This window comes from Leptonotus elevatus, chromosome 11 (assembly GCF_054856555.1).
Source record: "Leptonotus elevatus isolate MCC_2025b chromosome 11, RoL_Lele_1.0, whole genome shotgun sequence".
NCBI classification, from domain to species: Eukaryota; Metazoa; Chordata; class Actinopteri; order Syngnathiformes; family Syngnathidae; genus Leptonotus; species Leptonotus elevatus.
The window spans coordinates 15,273,302-15,291,945 of record NC_141249.1 but is presented as its reverse complement, the minus strand read 5'-3'; the positions used below and the strand labels follow the sequence as shown (position 1 = coordinate 15,291,945).

Here is an 18,644-nt window from a genome sequence, read left to right as displayed (position 1 = left end):
TAGATCATGTAGCGGACACAAATACGGCGTGTCGGCCCAGCAAAGAGAAGCTTTATGGTGATGCTTGATGACATCCAAGAATGAGCTTTGGCTGGTTGTGTTGGAATCGTCGACCTTGACTGTCTGCATAACTGCACTGCAGCTGTGAGAGCATCAACACCTCTGAGGAAACAATCTAGATCTTCTTTGTTGACACTTTGAGGAGGCAAACACGACTTATATAAACACTTCAAAAACACATTTGCCTTTATTTGTTCTATGCACACCCACAGGTCTAAAAAACTTTTAAAAAAATGTTCTGATTAATATGAATCAGAATCCACCAGTTGTCATCCATCAAATGATGCAGCCATTTTGAAATTCTGCCCTCTGCAATGCACTGGAATTAATTGAATTGTGGTGGCTCACCTGTTTTCTGTGTTTACGCAAGTGACGTTCCCAGAGTAAACTTGGACTTGAGGTCGGATCGACAGCAGAGGGCAGTAGAATCTCAAAATGTCTGTGCTGATAGATGAAAATACCTGTTTGGACTTGTGAGGGGAAAACAGGTGAGCTGTGATTGGTCGTTCCCTGAGCAACTTTGATGTCATTTTCATTTGATAGCAAGTAACGAGTAGATTTTGCTGCTTAACTCATATTCCACAAATATAATAATAATCAGAATGTTGTGTTTAGACTAGTGGGGCTGCATAGAACATAACTTAAATGTTTTGTTTTTGGTTGACTTCCACTTTAAAATAGGAATGGTATTGGCACTCGCCCATCCCTATTCTATTGATTTATAAAAATGTGCTTACTGTATTCATATTTTTTATTAATCTGTCTAATTCAATAAGTGATTTTTTTATTGTAAATAAATGATATCTAAATCTAGTAGTTGTATTTAATAATTGGTAAAATATGTAATTATACATAATTTTAAATTGTATTTATTTTTATTTATTTTATTTTACCAAATTTAAGTAGTCTCATCTGCAGATCGTAATCTAGAATGTTTTCTAGTATTTTTAAATTCAAGAAACACCATACATTTTGTGGAAATAGCTGTCAGTCTACTAAATGTGTTTCGTTCCCAATATGACCTTATCTCTCCCCCCTCCCCACCCCCACCGACCACCCACCCTCACCCCCTTCACTGGATTCCTCGTGAATCAAGGACACAATATCTTCCTATTTTGGCAAGGATGGTGGTTTTGTGAGGGAGGAAATCCCGCCCTTTTGACGCCTCACCCCTTGATAAGACTTGGTTGCACATGCAGACGGCAGAGTGTGTCCGTGTGCATGACAGCATGTCGCCGTGCATCTTCCTCCGTGGTCTGCTGATGTTCTGCTGGATCGGCTGCTGCCGCTCCGTGGTCCTGACCGACTCTCCTGGACGGCAGACGGAAGCCGCGATGACAGGTCAGACTCAAAAGGATGCTTGGCTTGGTACACTTGATCATCTTCAGTGGCTGGAAAAAGTCTACACACCCCTGTTGAAATGCTAGGTTTTTGTGATGTTTAGAAATGAGACCAGGATAAATCCTTTCAAAACTGTTTACACCATTAATGTGATGTCTTAAATTGGTATAACTCAATTGGAAAAAATCTCTTCAAATTCTTAAACCAACTTTCATTTTTCAAATGCTTGGAGGAATCCTATTAATTTATAAATTATTATTAATATTTACAATAATAAGCCATCTATTTCAAGGCCATAGCCAACTTTTTTTCCCTCCATGTTTTTAGAAGTCATACGTGTAGCTACTTTTATTTTTTGTAGAGAACATATGAAAGATCCTTTTTTTTAATGACAGCAATCCTATAATTATAATGTAAGTATACTATAATATGGTTGACAGTGCTGTATCGTGTGAGGGGACAAACATTTTTATTTTTTAAAGCAGAAAGTATTGTAAGAATTTTTGTTTTGTGTGCTTTTTGAACAGCAGTCCTATGATTAGTTTATAACATTAATAAACAGTTATGTTACTGAAAGCAGTGTATTTTATGCAGATTTGTATATAATAATAATATTGCAATTTAAACATTCATGCTTATATATGTTTTATAATTAACAATTAAAAATTTTATATAATTGTATTATATTTATTATACACGGTGAATATAGTAGTCCAGATGCAAGATTATTTTACATTAAATATTTTTTTTCATAAAAAAAACTCTTAAGCATAATACAAATATAATATTTTATGTTATTAATATTTAATATGTGTAGTTCTACAATATTAATGCAGATCAAAAATAATTTAAGTTTATCGTCCTAACTTTAAAGTATTACTCACATTATTATATATACTATTTATATATATATATATATATATATATATATATATATAGATAATAGATAAATATTATAACACGTTTTGGCAGAGATCCAAGTATATTCAAATATATTATAAAAATATATTACTAAACTTCATAGCTATATTACTATAGCTTTATTATAATTATATATCCAGCCCACCATTTCTCTCTAAAATCAAATAAAACATCTAAATTAACCAAAACCAGTTAGTCCATGTATTATAATGACTTTAGTATGGCTTAAAAATGACCCTTGATGGAGGAAAAAGGTTCCTCACCCAGGGGCATACAAAGGGGTGGGCGTGAGGGGTCGGGTCACCCCACCATACCCCATTGATGACCAAGTTTCAATTGTGCAGCAAAATGTCTTTGGTTGTGCAAAACACCAGATGCGTGTTTATCAATCGTTTTTTTTTCAAGAAGTATCAACCACGAGTGCTCGACCCGGGCATCAACGATGTCATATCAGAACAGTCGTCATCGTAACGTCAGATTTTTTTTGGTAGTGTGTTCATGAGACTTTTGTATTGATAGCTACTATGAGGCCGGTGGGCGCCGAGGAGGCCGGAGAAAGGATTCCGACGCCGTTGCCGACACGTGCCGCGGTGGCCTCCCTTGTGACCCGGAGCAGCACAGCGTGCTTCCTGGAAGACGTGCTGGCCGCCATGCGAGAGGCTCTCCGGGACGACGGCCAGTTGACGCCAGGCGGCGCCACCTTATTCGGAATGTGCTCGTCATCTGGGAGTCCCGCGGTCTTGTTGGACCTGGCGAAGGACGCAAAGAGGAAGCAAGGAGGTGGACTGGAGCTCCTGCATCCCACTGAAGGTAATGTGGGACATAGAAAGGTCATTAGAACATTTGTATTAACTTTTTTTTTTTTTATTAAAAGTGTTTTTAGTGGAGGGGGAGGAGGATCGGGACGCGCTGGTGCTCAACTTTCACATCCCGCAATCCTCTTTGCCGCAACACAAGCTCGTGCTGCTCTTGGCCTTGGAAAGTCCCGTCGGAGGCGGCGACTTAGACCAGATCACCTTCATCAGTCGCTCTCTACAGCCCAACACACAGGTCGACTTCATTGCACTTGGGTCAATTCAATTTTTTTGTTTGTTCACCATGTTTCAGGTTTTTTTTGTTTTCTTTTTGCAGGCTGTGTGCATGTCAGAAGGAACACAATATATTCTTCTAACAGGACAAGCATCTACGGAACACCAAAGATGGACGCTCTCCATTGACTCAAAATCATCTGACATGAGTATGTCTTTTCCTTTTCTTTCTTGATTATTTGGGTTGTACAATAACACTATTTGGTCCATTTCTCATATTTTTTTCAAGAAAAAAAAATCACATCAGGACTCGATACCATAACTTTTCTTAGGCGAAAAGACATCAAATGCAACATTTTTCTTAGGATGAAAGTGTTCTTGGAAAGAATAAGGCATACTGCTTGCAAAAAATGCAATCAATAAATAAATGCAATTCACTTTTCTTGGTGGTGGGGGTGACATTTTTGGGGGAAAATATACAACTTTTTTTTTTAGGGGTGGAAGGCATTGTAAAATAATTGGAAAAAAATGCTACCTTTATCTCCTTCCAAAAATGTGCGTTTTTATGGGGGGGGGGGTGTAAACATTTATTTGAAGAAAAAAAATTACCCCCCTTACCCAAATGTTTAGAAAATTATTTTATTAATTGTTACTATATAATTGAATGCAGATAATTCTATTTAAAAATAAAATGCTTAAATTATGTTTATTTGAATAATTAATTAAATAAAATGTATTCTTGTATTATGTTTATTAACCATCCATCAATTTTGTTTGTGCTCTACTGCCCCCTAGTGACTAATATATAATTTCCACATCATTCCAAAATATTGCACATCATTTCACCAGCATCATTTCATTTAGTTCCACATGATTCCGGAACGAGCGTGGTCTCATATATTAAATTTGTGAGTCAAGTCACAGCTGTATTTAAAAAAAATCATAAATAATAATAATAATAATAATACACTAGTACCGGTACATTTTTTAACCCCCTTTGCGCACGCTCATCCAAGTGTACTTGTCACAGAGACAAAGATGAAAGAACTCCTTACGGGCGGAAATACAAGAAGCAGCAACGTGACTCCAGTTCTTCTTTTCTCTCGTGAAGACGATATCAGGTTGTTCCACATTTTGTTTTGCCCGTTTAATGCAAACCAATGTTTCTATCATTCTGAAGTCTGAATTTCATCTCTCAAAAGCACCAAAGTCTCCGGCTCATCCCAGCCGCTCTCCTTCCTGTGTGAGCTGCGCCGCTTCCTGAGTGACGCCCTTCCTCACAATCATCCCCACGTGCCTTCGCTGAGATTGGACTCCCTTCAGGCTCCGCCCCCCATCACGCTGGGTTTGTCTTCCAGCGAGTCCATGCTGGCGGGACTCATCAACTCGTCGGCCCCCACCATCTTTTCCTTCACGGGCTCTACGTACCACATCCACCGGGGGGAGCTGGCCATGCCCCTCGGTCTGCTGGACGAGCTCAAACGCGCTTTGGAGCAGAACCTTGTGCAGACGATGGAAGTTCTACGAAACAAGGAGGATGGCCTGAGGGGCATCAAGAGGCTTCAGAGACTCTGGGAACTCTGCGCCTTTCCCATGGCGGACCTGGCATCAGGTAATGTGCACAAAAAAATAGAAAACGAGAATTTGGGGAAATGACAAAAATGATCATGGGGACATCAGGTACTACAAGATGTTTGGAACAAGGATCGTAGGATTTGTGGAATGAATCAGGATATTAGGTTGTGGGATCGAGTTCTCATACAGCAAAAATTCACCTAACGGGTTTGTAATGGCCTACTGATGCCACAAAATAGAGAGGATCATAAACACCATGCATCTATAGATGCACAGGGGTCTGCAACATGTGGCTCCCTGTGGATCTCTTAAAAATAGTAGAAAATAAACATTTTTTTACATGCATCATTTTTTTAGATTAAATATTCTACAAATGAATTGATTTAGATGAAATAAATGTATTTTATTATTTTTTAATAACGCAAGAGTTCAAATTGATAAGTTATAAAAATTAGAACGTTTTTTAAAAAATGGCTAAAAATGTCCAAAAATTAACCATAAAATGTCCAGAAGGAAGAGTAAAAGCAGAAAATGATCATAACATGCCTTTTCGGATTGCCAAAAATGGCAGAGAATTTAATTGAAAGGCAGAAAAGAAAACTTTCAAAAAGTAGCCATAAAATGTTCAAAAACAAAAGAAAAAGGGCAGAAAATCACCATCAAATGTCTTTAGAATTGGCACACATAAAAGGTAGAACATTTATAAAATAAAATAAAAAAAGTCAGAAGAGAAAATGTTGCAAAAAGACCTATAGTGTCAAAAACAAAGGACAAAATCCCCCAAATTACCATAAAAATTTTCACAAAAATGTCAAATTGATTTAAAGGCAGGAAAGAATATGCTCAAAAAGTAGTCATAAAAGATTGAAAAACAAAAGAAAAAGGGCAGAAAATCAACATAAAATGTCTGGGATTGTTAAAAAAATAGAATAAAAATGTCTGTGTGTTGGATGCTGCATGTTTTAGTGTTGTGGTGCAGCACTAAATAGCTTCCGGGCCCTCAGTACATTTGACTAACACTAACACACAGTTTCCTTCGTCCCAATCTTCAAACCTTTTTCCACTCCAGACGCATTTTTGGTGATTTATTTGGCCTACAATGGCTCTTTTTCTCGAAAAGGTTTCTGACCCCTGATCTAGGTGTACACAATTGTAAACCAATGTCACATCAATGATTGTTGCCACTAATTGCCGATATCTCTTCCTGCTCCCAGGAGAAAGCCAGTACTGCGCGTTCCTCCTGTTGAAAGCCTTGAAGACGGTCGGTCGCGAGATGTTGCCGCAACTGCGAGCCGCCCGTGCGGATCCGAGCCCCACGGCCAGGGCAGCCACATGCCGCCTGAAGAGCCTCACCGTGTCACTGGAGCGTTTCCTGGTCGGTCCCAACACGGCCAACATCAAAAACTGCCACGGCCGCTGCACCTTCCCGCTGATGAACACCGTAAACCACGCCGTGTTGCTCAACTCGCACGTCGAGAGTGGAAACGTCCACGAGCGGTCGCTGTGCTGCGTGCCACTCGAATACGAGCCCCTGGAGGTGGTGGACTTTAACCAGCACGGCACGCTTCTCTACACGCACCCGGATATGGTGGCGAAGAAGTGTGGTTGTCGCTAACGCTAAGGCTAATATACGGGTAGTGGTGTGTGAGGGTCCACTTCACTCACTCACCACTGACACCATTTTCTTAGGGGTTGCTTTTATTTACATGTATTTGTTCACAAGTGCATATAGGAACACGTTGTAGCTGTCTAACAAATATTTATAGTACACACTACTCTATGTATATAAAATAATTGTTCAAAAATACATTGTGTGTGTATACTCAGGGATGTGATTTGACCAAAGTGAAATTATCTGAAAATTTAGCCGGGGGTCTGGGGGCCGCGGGCACTCAGCTAGGTCCAGAGCTCATGGGTTTTCCGTGTTTTTGAGTACTTTCAATGCACTCAGATGACAAAGAAATAGACAAAACAACAGCATAAATTTTCAATGTATATTGAACTATCCCATATAAAATTGCAGTTTTAGTCAACTCAAAATCAGTCACATTCAAAAACATTGGACTGCCTTTGCTTTTAAAAACTATCACTGAGAATATCATCATATATATTTACCATGCAATAAATCATTTAATCAATCATTCTTAATTTAATACATAATGCATGACAAAAACATAAAATACCTCATGCAGCAAGCTCTGGTAAAAACACAATCATGCATTGACTAAGATCATCTCTGTAACTGCATACATCAAGACAGTCAACATATTGAAACCTGAAAAGTGCAAACATGCAGCATTCATTTGAGTTTGTGTCAATGATTAACCATGTTAAATATTTATGGCCATTTTTATTACGTTATAATATTTTCGAAAATTTGATTTCGATTAATTTGAAAAGTTTACCACCGACCTCAAAATTCACGACTCTATCAGCAACTGGTACAGGTTGTTGGGGTGGATCACGTCTCTCCATTACCGCTCCCGATTGTGATGTCAATAAGGGATGGAGGCCGTAAAGTTTTGGAGTTTTCGTTTGGGCACCGAAACTTCCAGCGATGGAATAATTTGTTGTTCTTGACTGGAGTTCTTTCACGTGTTTTTTGCTCTTTGCGTGACTTTCAAGAGCTTTGAAACCTCTCCCACCATAGTCAATGGTATCACGGCACCAAATGCAAAGCGCTTTCCCGGCACGATCGATCTTCCGAATAAAGTCACTGAACAAATTCGTCACAGTCTTCTTTCCAACATTTGTAGATATATCCTTCTCTAACCAGTCCCATCGAAACTTGTTTTTTACGATCTTGTCAATTTCCTTAACTCGCGGAGCATCTTTGTGTTCGATCACGGACATCTTTCTTTAAACACCCGGCAAAAACGTCTGAGAAATGAACAATGGCATACTCCTATGCCTTTATAACAAGCGCGTTTATTGGTCAACAAACAATGGCATACTCCTATGCCTTTATAACAAGCGCGTTTATTGGTCAACACGGAGACTTCAGCCAATCGCAAGATCAGTTTCATTTCAGTTACGGAAACACTAAAATGGAATGCTGTCGAGAGACGAAATCGGATTTTTTACCACTTAAAAAATTTTAACATTTTATTTTTGGAGATAAAAAAAGCGGAATTCCGCGAATTAGCGGAAAAATCACATCCCTGTATACTGTATGTGTGTTTCACCAGGACATGTTCTTTTTTACGTTTTTATTTTTTTACAGTACTTCTATGAAATTATATTCCTCATTTGTAGTCATTAACTCATTTGCTCCCAAAAAACGTATAAATATGTTCTATTTTAACTCTTAAGTGACCCAAAGATGTATTTGTTTTTATGTGGGTTTTTTTATGCTTGAGCATATAGAAGGCTTTGATACAGCCTCAACTGCAAAGAACGGTTGAAGAAATGGTAGTTATTACATAAACAGGCAGCAGAGTATAAGAGATCAACCAGGGCCATATTGCAAAAACATGTTTTCCCTACAGTTTTAAACAAATTTGTGAATAATGATGAAGCTTAGCTATATTCTAATGCTAATTGCTGCAAAACTGAAACAGATAGAAATATGCTTTTTTTCCTGATGAAAGAAGAGGCTGATTTTTCTTTTGGTAGGTTCCATGTTTTTATAGCAATAGAACACAATATTCTGTGGACCTGGCAAAATCAGTCAAAATCCAGTCAAACAGCTTGGAGTGAAGGGGGTTGCTTCTGCGAAAATGGCTGGGAGTGAATGAGCTAAAATGGTAAATCTGAAGTCGTTTGCCTTTTAAACCTTTTTTTTTTTTAAATCCGAAATTTTCAGTCCGTCATTGTTTAGCAGCTTTAGGTTTCAGGACGGCTTTACTGCCGATGGGCTTTTTCCGTCTCCTTATCGCTCCGAGTTCTTCAGATCCCCACCATGACATGAACTTGTCCCACAAGGAGATCTAGAGAACAAAGACATATAAAAACTCCTCAATTCAATTTGTTAGTTATATAATCATCATATAGACTCAACGTTTAGTTTGACTTGTTGTCAAAAAGCAGGTTTTTCAGATCGTATCACTTTTGGCACATTTCAATCTGTGCTAAAAACGTTCACTTTCCGAATTTGTACACTTTGAGTAAATGAGGTGAAAAATAACGTCATCGTATCACTGAACTGACTACACTTTTGTATTACTGACCCTGCAACAGGATTTAAGTGTCTCAACTCACACAGCGGAAAATGAAAGTAGGCCAAAACAAACCACAAAAAGCCAAAATACACTGATAGTCATAAAACAAAGTAAACAGCTTCTGTAAAATGTCATATTAACTTCTTTTTTTTTGGGGGGGGGGGGGGTCACTATTGATAGTTGACAAAAATCTGAAACTTTCTTGTTAAGACGTTTTTTGTATTGTTTGATTTTTTTTTTTGTCCCTGCCAAAAAAGTATGCTTTTACTATAATTATGAATATGATGAATTATTATTTTTCACATTAACAAATATTCATAAATATGCGCAAAATATTCCAAACAATAAGTACCATTTATTTTTAATTTACATTTTGTATTATATTAGATGTTATATTGATAATTGGTATTTATTTTATAGAACATAAAAATGTTACAAAGATCCTGTGCAATATTTTAATAGACAACGAATGTGGTAGTCATAGTAGTAGAAAGCCTAAAAAGTTGACAAGCTGGATCCCAAAAAGCGGCAAGTATTTATTAATAAGCGGACAATAAACAACCTGAGTTATGGAACCATCTCGAATGCTTCCGATGAAAGATCTTATCCCCGTCTCCTCTACGAACACATCAACAGCATCTGTGGGACACAAAGTTGAGGACAAATATGTAAAGTGGAGTTAAATTCACCCCTGGCCCCGCCCAAATGCCGTGTTTTGTGATCAAATAACTTGTGCTGTAAAATGTGACAGCAAAAATATCAGGAAAAGCCTTCTGGAACATCTGGGCTTTATTTGGGGTTAATTAGAGGCAGTTAAAATGGTGGCCGGCGTGTGCCGACTCATTCAAGGATGGCTGTGAATGTGATCAAATTTGAAAGCGGACACATCCGCATTATGGGAGGGTGTGCACACTTGCGCAACCAGCCACGCCATTCCATTTGTTTATTAATTTTTTTTCAATCGAGTTGTACAATTTATGGCTTACATCAGTAGAAAGTTTTGAAATAGTTTATCTCGGTCACAAAAACCTTGCATTTGAACAGGGGTGTGGACACTTTTTATATCCACAATACAATATGCTACTCACTGTGAAATTGATGGACCCCTGCGCCCACAAGCAGCACGATCAGCGCCAGCGCCAGGCAGCGGTTCATGGTGAAGCCCTTCCATGGGTCTGAAACCTCGTTCAGATTTTGGATGGACAAAATCCTGTCATATGACACTGAGCGGAGACGACCATTCATATTAAATTAGCTTTGAAAGCGGCATGTGATATGATCAAACAGTGGATGACTTCCAAGTGTTGTAGCCAATTCTTACTTATCAACGCTTGTTTGTGAACTTGGGAGCTTAACCTGCAAATGAGAATGCTTGATATTAACGTTTGTACTGCGTTGAGCACACGTGGCTTAAAATAGGACGCTGCAATAGTTTCAATGATCTTGTTGTCAAATTCCGCAAAAGAGGAAGTAGAGGAACATACCTTGAGTCAAAAAAAAAAAAAGCCTTCAGTTGTGCGTCCACAGTCAGTACACTTGTTACTGGTTCATACTGTTCTGCACAGGGAGGGCAGAGGTGAACGCAGCCTGCTTGTTGGCACCTTGATTGACAGGCACAGGTGAGAAAGGCTTTCCAAGGAGGAAAAAAACATCAGCATTGACAGAGTTTGACCTGTAGGTGGAGCTATTATTCACCTGTAGATATGTGTTTTGATTCTAATGAAACAAACGAGCTCGGGTGTCCACAATATTTACACTCAATTATTTATCTTGAAAACTGTAACATAAAATAAGTGCAGTATGAGAGAGAGAAAGAGAGATGGGGTGTTAATCTATTAATCTCAATGTCGCGATACGATTGCTGTGTTATTTCTTTAACGGGGAAAAAAAAGAAACATTTATATTCGCCTCAGCTAGTTTTATTGATACACTTATAGTTACGTTTGCTGTTAGGGTGATGGAACTAAGCTCCTATGTATGGTGATTATAATTAATGAAAACTAACATTGAAAAACAATTTTGGTTAAAAAATAAATAATAAAACGAGAGTGTGTATATATTAAAAATATATCAATAACAACAGCAGCAAGAACTACGTATTACATTTATAAAACTTGTTAATCTTTGGTATTATATTATATTTTATATGTATCATATATATAATTTTAATAATTATTATTTAATGTACTGTCACTGTGTATGTACTGTATATAAATGAAGATTGTTAAATAAAGTTTTTTTTAAACGACTGTACAGAAGAACAGTCGTTTGGGAATTGTAGTTTACTTGCTTACACAATACGTACTTAATATTGACCTTTCTTTTTATCTGTCTCTTTATCTGTCTTTACAAATATTCCACATCCATCCATCATCCGAACCGCTTATGCAGTAAATAAAAATGTTTAACTTTTTTTTTTTTAAACAAAGCATTTTTGAAAAACTAACAAACCCGCTCCAAAAAAACGAATTATGACTAAATTTAAAAACTAGATAAATAAACAAATAAAAATAAAAGTCAAGATGAAATAAAAACTGTTAAAAAAAATTTAATTAGTCAAGGTTCAGTTCACATGATGAAACAAGCTCAAAGCATTCGTCACTGTATCATAAAAATGAACAAGTGTATGATTATGGTCGTTATGTACGTTTTCTTATCACGTCTCGCACGAGTCTCGTCACATGGGAACCCCCCCCCCCCTCCCCCACACCCCCCACCCCCACCCCGAGCCCAGCGGCAGCAGCCTGCTGGCCGCCTGTCAGCGCCTCTAAACTGCCAGAGCAGAGGTGGGAGGACGAGAGAGCGGCACGCAAGTGTGGACGCAGTCCGGATGGTTAAATCGAACCTACAGACGATTTTGAATAGTCACTGTTTTGCTAGAGAAAAAGAAAGACATTTATCCAAGATGCCCGTCATCGAACAGACCAGTAATAAACCAGAAAGTGAAAGGTACGTTGTTATTGTTTATTGTGTCGTCATCGGGATCATAAAACGAGCTCAAGCTAAGCTAACGGGGCCTGGCCAAAAGAGGCCGTCTATTTCCTGGAGCGGCTCCGGCTATAACATTTGTTTATTGTTTACTTTTATTTCCTCAACACTTATGTAGCATTTATGTAAAATGACAACTAAATCAATTTGAAATATGACGTAATAGTGAATAATGTTGCTTAAAAATGGACATTATATTTACTTAACAAGCTGCTCCTAACTGGCTATGATAATTTAGTTGGCTGCAGCTCCTGTACGTCACAAATGCTAAAGCTATATTGTAAAGTATGACATAGTTCATTTAAAAGATATATAAAAAACAAACCCTGCCATCGCTTTAAAGTTTAAATGTCTCATTTGAATACAATTCCCCAATGTGTTGACGTCAATGTCATGAGTACAAATAGCGCTAGCTCGTAGCTACGGCCTCGGTGTGATTACGTCACAATACTTGTTTTGTTTTTTTCCCCCCTTCACCGCTCAATAATACTAATAATAATTAATACAATATTTTCATTTTGTATACGTTTTATTGCGTCCGAGACTACTATAGACGGTTGCTTTTGTTGCTATGGTTAATCTCTACATGACTTGTGCTTTCTTGTGTTGTACTGTACAGTATTTTTCCGTCAGACGACCGGCTAGGGAGCTCATTAGCACACATTAAATCGCCGCCAGGGATTAATTAAATCTCTTTTTCGGCAGGGAATCGATATAGGAGCTTGGGTTGCAAGTTTCCACTGTTTTCATTGTGTTTCCCACTTTTTTATCTTTTTTCTTCTTCTTCTTGTTATTGACATGGGGTGGGAGACTCTCGACCCAGGTATAGCTTGCGTTGGTCGGGTCAGTTCTGACAGGAGTCGGCTGGGGGCGGGGTTGGATTGTTGTCTTTCTGGTTTCACGTTGTTGAGAAAGACTCTGGAATTTTCCACTGCACTGCGACGGATGGGGAGGGGGGGGGGGTGATTTAGTGATGTCATATTAAACATAGAGGCCTGTTATTCTCTTCTGGTACACTTTGGTCGTTTGTAAACAGCCCTCATTTAGTTGAGTGCTTCATACAAAGAGTGGTGTGTAATGTTTACAACGCAAACTACCGTCATAAACGTGCAAAAGGTAGATTTGGTTGTGTCTGTGTATTTAAAGTGTGATTGTCGAAGGAATATAATTGAGACTTTTGGAACAAGTCAAAGGTCCATGGTCCGTCCATAGAAATTAACCAACCTCCATTTTGTTTGTTGTCGTTCAAATGATGATGATGATGATTCAATGATATACATTTGGGGCTGCATCAATTATGCAAATCCCAGTAAATGTACCTAAAAATGTTTACCTCAATATGAGCTTGATGTCATCACAGCTGCTGTAAATGTAAATTGCAAAAATAGAATAGACAATTAAATATAGCCTAAATATGATTCATTAGATTTGCGTCCACATCATTAAGTGAGCAAAGTAATTGTCATAGGTGGCAATTTGTCTGTTGACGCCGGTGGAGATATTTATGTACAATTTTGTCTCATCTGCATATAGGAGTTGTTTCATGTGTTCCATCAATAGTCAGGTTTCCATCCAATTGTCTTGAAATTTTTAAGCAAATTTACTGAAAATGCGCAAAAAGGACATGCGACTTATGCCTGTTTCCATCTGTTCTTGTTTTGCGAATATTGAGAGGAGACTCCGCCGCTGTAGGTGGCGGTATACAACATAGAGATGTAATCCACCAGTATTTTAAAAGAAGAAGAAGAAGAACAGGAAGCGATGACATTGTATTAGTTTGCTTTTGTAATTCTTGATGAACCGTAGCATTTTTTTGCTGTTTTCCATCTCAATTCTTTAATTAATTCCCCCCAAAAATCGGTTTCGTTTGTGAATTTTGGACCCTTTTTTGAATTTCTAGCGTTTCCATACAGTTTTATTTTCGCATTTCTTGAAAATTCGAATAAAAATGGGTGGATGGAAACCCAACTAATGTAACTAAACACAGCCATATCAGATGGGTCACTTAGTAGTGCACATGGAAATAGATGGTCCCCAAAAAATCGGTTACCACTACGTTGACTTGAGTGTCCAAATAATATGTTTTTTTTTTTTTACTTATGAATTGAAAGGTCGATTTATTGTTTAAATTTGAATGGCAAGCATAAGTGGAAAAAAGGCAATCTGTGATCCAGCTGTTTATTAAACAGGCCAAACTCCGAAATACAAAATGAAAACACTCTCAAGGAGCATGGAGACGCTCACACTGTAGTGATAAAGGGCCAACCGGAGCTGGAGTCAGAGCTCCTGATGTCACTCAATAGGCCACGCCCTTTGAAGACACACGACAACACCCAATTCCTATTTTGCATGGACCTTGGGCTTAATTGCACTTTATAAAACCCGTTTATTTCTTTACATTCTCTTTTATTGCAGTTTATTATGTTTTGTATTTTTCAGTAGAGTGTTACTTGGCTTTATTGAAAATGTAATAAAAAGGGGGAGAACGGATCAATAATGTTTCAGTTAATTTCAATGGGGAAACATTTATTTCACATTCAAGTCAATTGAGTTACTCGTGTGGTGACGGACAGTATGCGACTATTTCAGTGTTACGCAAGACATGGAACATTTTGGGGATAAACACACGCACACACAAACGATCAAGGCGCTCCAAGCTGTCAGTAACTACACGAATAGCCTCGAATCAGTTTGACTTAGCCTAACCTTGCACACATACTTAAAGTAAATAGCATTAAATCCTAATTGGAATGCTCAACCTGCTGTGGAACGCCAGCCCTATAACATTCTTCACCGTTGTACAAGTGTTAGCATCCGTTGCATTTGGATTTCACGCCTCTGCACCACATATAGCGCGCCAGCGTCACTTACGTAAGCGCGGACGTGCCAGGGCACGGCAGCCGCTCACCCGATGTTACAGTGTGCACGCATGCAGCGACGCTCGCGCTGCATCTGTCGCCGTGCAAGTGTCGCGTGTCACAGCTCCAGGCAGGAACACGATGGCGGCCATAAAGCCCACGTTAGTGCTCCACTAAAACGGGCTAATGTTTACACAAAGATTTTTTGTGTGCTTGTCAGCAGTGATGGGAAAATGTCTGCCTTGCCAAGACACACAAGTATTTTTAAGGAGTGTGCGTTTTGTGCATTATGTAGAAAAATAGCCCCCAGAAAATTTTGAATTCATTCACACTATGCTGCCACACAATTGCTTTTAGTTATTTTTTGTTCATGTACAGTACATTATATATTTATGCTGAGGTAATGTGCTAATAAAATAATTATGTACATAAAATATTAAAATATGCTAATGTTTTTTTTAAATTAAAATAAATCGGAATATAATATCGTCGCTGTTATGTGAAAAAAAAATGTTTCCAATTTTTTAAAATGTCATTATTATTTTTTATTTATTTATACATTTGGGGGATAAAAGTGAATGCAGACATCCCAAAAATGTAAAAATTAAAAATATAAATGGACATAGGTGTTTTTCACATAGCATAATAAACATTTTATACGTAGAAAGAAAAAAAATACTGTGTTTAATAAACAAGAGTCACATTAAAAACAAAAATACCATTTCAGTAATATAAATACAAAATAATAACATAAGAATAATAATAAAAGCAAGCTTGTATTGAAAATTAATAAAAATAAGTAAAGTTCTAGATTAGACATTGTATGATATACAATTGAAGTGTAAATCTAAAAAAAAAAATATTACAACTAAAATCTTAAAAAGCAAGTAACTGATACTGTAAGTTTGCTTCTTCCTTTATTTTTGTAGTTAACACACAGATAAAATGGCGTCCGTATTACTATATCCATCATGTTTTTTTCTTATTCTTATTTTGCTGTTAGTCACAAACTCCACAATGTGCTACCCCCCCCCCCCCCTCTTCCTGCCTGTTCAAAGTTCCCCTCATCACTTTACCGCAATGTCTCGTACACGGTCACTCATTAAAGTCTTTTGCCACAGATGACTGACTAGGCTGTAAAATGGCTGCCAAGTCTGTTCTTTAAATAAGGTGGCGTGTGCAGTCAGGCAACAGAACCTCCAGAACTTTTCCACTGGCCCATGGCGTCGTGTTCACACGTGCTGGTGTTTTCCCGCAGTATCTCCAATCCGAGGAGGTGCTCCCGCTGTTGCAGTAACCCGTGTCCGGGGCCTCTGTGGTGCTCCTGATGCCCCTCACCCACCCCTGAAGATCCCAGGTGGGCGAGGGAATGACCAGCGGGATCGCAATCTTTCAGCTAAGCTATTCTATTCCGTAAGTGCGTTTTGGTTTCTTACGAATTTTGCTTGTGCTCTGCCTTAGTCTCCACTTTGCTGCAGCGGTCTGTTTTCTTAACTGCCTTCATTGCCCTTTTGGACAACACACTGCTTATTCCTCACAAGGGTTGCAGGGGTGCTTGAGCCTAACCCAGTTGGCTTTGGGCACTAGGTGGGGGACACCCTGAACTGGTTGCCAGCCAATGCAGGCATTTTATTTTTGGGTGCCCTTATTCTCCTCCTGAATAATGCTCAGCTTTCTTACCCAGTTGCTATTATTTAGCTTTAGACACTGCTGTAGTATAATCCATAGTCTTAATTTTTTCCACAGCAGTCTGTTTTTCTGCCTTAGTCTCTTCTTGGATAACATATACACTCATGTTAGCGTACCCTGTTGTTGTGCCTTAACTGGAGACACTGAAGTATGCATTATACTTCACCAATTGGATTTTTTTTTTTTAGGTCAATTATGATCATTCTGATAACCGATTAATTGGCCATTTTACATTACCGGGTACTTTAATCTGTCAGATTTTGATTTATTTCTTTATTTTATTTGGGGGGGGGGGAGGTTTGAACATCACTATCTTTGTTCTTATGGTGTATTAAAGTGTACCAAAAAAAATAATACAACAAAAAAATGGTTTGGTATTTGCTGATTTGATCAATTTTGGGCCCTACTTCACAGTCTCCACAGTCTTGCTTTTTATTTTCTGCCCTTAGTGTCCGCTGTTGCCTGCCTTATTTCTGGAGTCTGTTTATGCGTCGCATTGTGACAGATTTTCAAGTGTTTCTTTTTGTATCTTTTATTTTATTTTATCTTTTTATTTTTTGTAAGCCTCATGTCAAATGTCCACGTTTTGGTCTTTTCCTTCCATCAGGATGCTCAGTTGCTGGTTCTTGAGGAGCCGGCCCCCGCCAACAGCAGAGTGCGCTTCCTGCTCTTTGAGCCGCGCTTCTCCGAAAGCAAGAAGTGCGTTTGGAGGGCGGCGCTCAAAGCGGGCAACCTCTACATCGAAATCCCCCCGGGAGCGTTGCCCGAGGGGAGCAAAGACAGGTCAGTTGGAAAATAGGCTTTTATTTAAATATGTTATATTTATCTTTTATAATGTAAGCTGTAGTTTAATATTCGTTTAGTTCTTTAAAACACAGGTTTCTTTTTATTTTGTTATTTTTTTGTTTACTAACCTTTGGTCGTGCCCAATTAATAACATTCTTGAGAGCAGACGTCACAACGGCGCATTTAACATTTGCGTACACAGTTTTGCGCTGATGCTGGAGTTTGCCGAGGAGCAGCTGCAGGGCGAGCACGTGTTCATCTGTTTCCACAAGAGCCGCGACGATCGAGGTGAGGGATAACGTGTTTGCTCTACCGGTTTTCTTTGAGCCCGACTCGTGAGCTCATGTTATGGTTTGCTGTCTCTCCACAGCATCCCTGCTGCGCACATTCAGTTTCCTGGGCTTTGAGATTGTGAGACCGGGCCATCCCCTTGTCCCCGCCCGCCCCGACGCTTTCTTCATGGCTTACAGAATCGAGCGAGACTCCTCCTCCTCCTCCTCCTCCGACGACGACTAGAATGAGCAGTCGCGCACCTTCTTTTCTCATCCACGTCTCAACGTATTGTAATCAAAGAGGAAATATAAGTCTCCTTTAGTCACCTATGTATTAGCATTTTACTTCCTTTAATGTTTAGTGATGACTTCCTGTTCACCCCATCATCCGCACAAGCTGATATTTATGATTACATTTGAATTCATCGTACTCCTCCAGCTAGATTGGTTTGCATAGTCATCGTGAGTTGATCCTCCTGTTTATATTGATTGTTGTTGTTTTCTATGTGTGCATGATTTTCATTTGATGCTCCTATTCACTTGATAGAAATCTGCATGTTGAAACTGAACCGATTAAAAGTGCTCACCTCGTATTCACGGCGGTCTCTTTTCCTGACATTTGCTCCCGCATTACACAATGGAGTTCCGTTAGGACGGTGCGACGTAACCTCTATTTGTACGTAAGTATAATAGTCTGAATTAAAGTTTATTGATTTGAAAAAACACTTGGCCATAAATAAACATGCCAATGAAAATGTATAAGTACATCTGTAAGTGAGCAAACAGTTGTACCAAAATAAATGTTTAAAAACAGTTAAAGATTAAATTCAAATGTATGGAACTTAAATGCAAGTGAACCTTTTACATTGATTTGCAATATTTGACAGCGTGCTTATCACTTGAAAATCACTGTTATTGACCAAATGTATCCCATGTATAGAAAATAGCTACGTATATAGAAATACA

At 38.5% G+C, this 18,644-nt stretch overlaps 3 protein-coding genes across 3 annotated transcripts; 2 read left to right on the top strand and 1 right to left on the bottom strand.

Moving 5' to 3' along the window:
* The first annotated feature begins 1,152 nt into the window (after positions 1-1,152).
* On the top strand, positions 1,153-8,236 carry amh (anti-Mullerian hormone). The gene is made up of 7 exons (XM_086088260.1): positions 1,153-1,401; positions 2,842-3,132; positions 3,197-3,372; positions 3,454-3,559; positions 4,381-4,471; positions 4,553-4,962; positions 6,140-8,236. The coding sequence occupies exons 1-7, from the start codon at positions 1,254-1,256 to the stop codon at positions 6,538-6,540; spliced, it is 1,623 nt and encodes a 540-aa protein (XP_085944386.1). The 5' UTR covers positions 1,153-1,253; the 3' UTR covers positions 6,541-8,236.
* LOC147165994 (uncharacterized) lies at positions 8,089-10,801 on the bottom strand. Its single transcript, XM_086088262.1, has 5 exons — positions 10,570-10,801; positions 10,407-10,441; positions 10,174-10,308; positions 9,648-9,724; positions 8,089-8,854 (listed from the first exon to the last, which is right to left on the bottom strand). Coding segments are annotated over exons 2-5 (333 nt in total). The 5' UTR covers positions 10,408-10,441; positions 10,570-10,801; the 3' UTR covers positions 8,089-8,734.
* A 1,000-nt stretch (positions 10,802-11,801) lies between these two features.
* Positions 11,802-18,271, top strand: oaz1a (ornithine decarboxylase antizyme 1a). Its single transcript, XM_086090071.1, is given in 6 exon segments — positions 11,802-12,034; positions 16,190-16,256; positions 16,258-16,344; positions 17,228-17,403; positions 17,609-17,694; positions 17,777-18,271. Coding segments are annotated over 6 exon segments (681 nt in total). The 5' UTR covers positions 11,802-11,915; the 3' UTR covers positions 17,923-18,271.
* Positions 18,272-18,644: the final 373 nt, after the last annotated feature.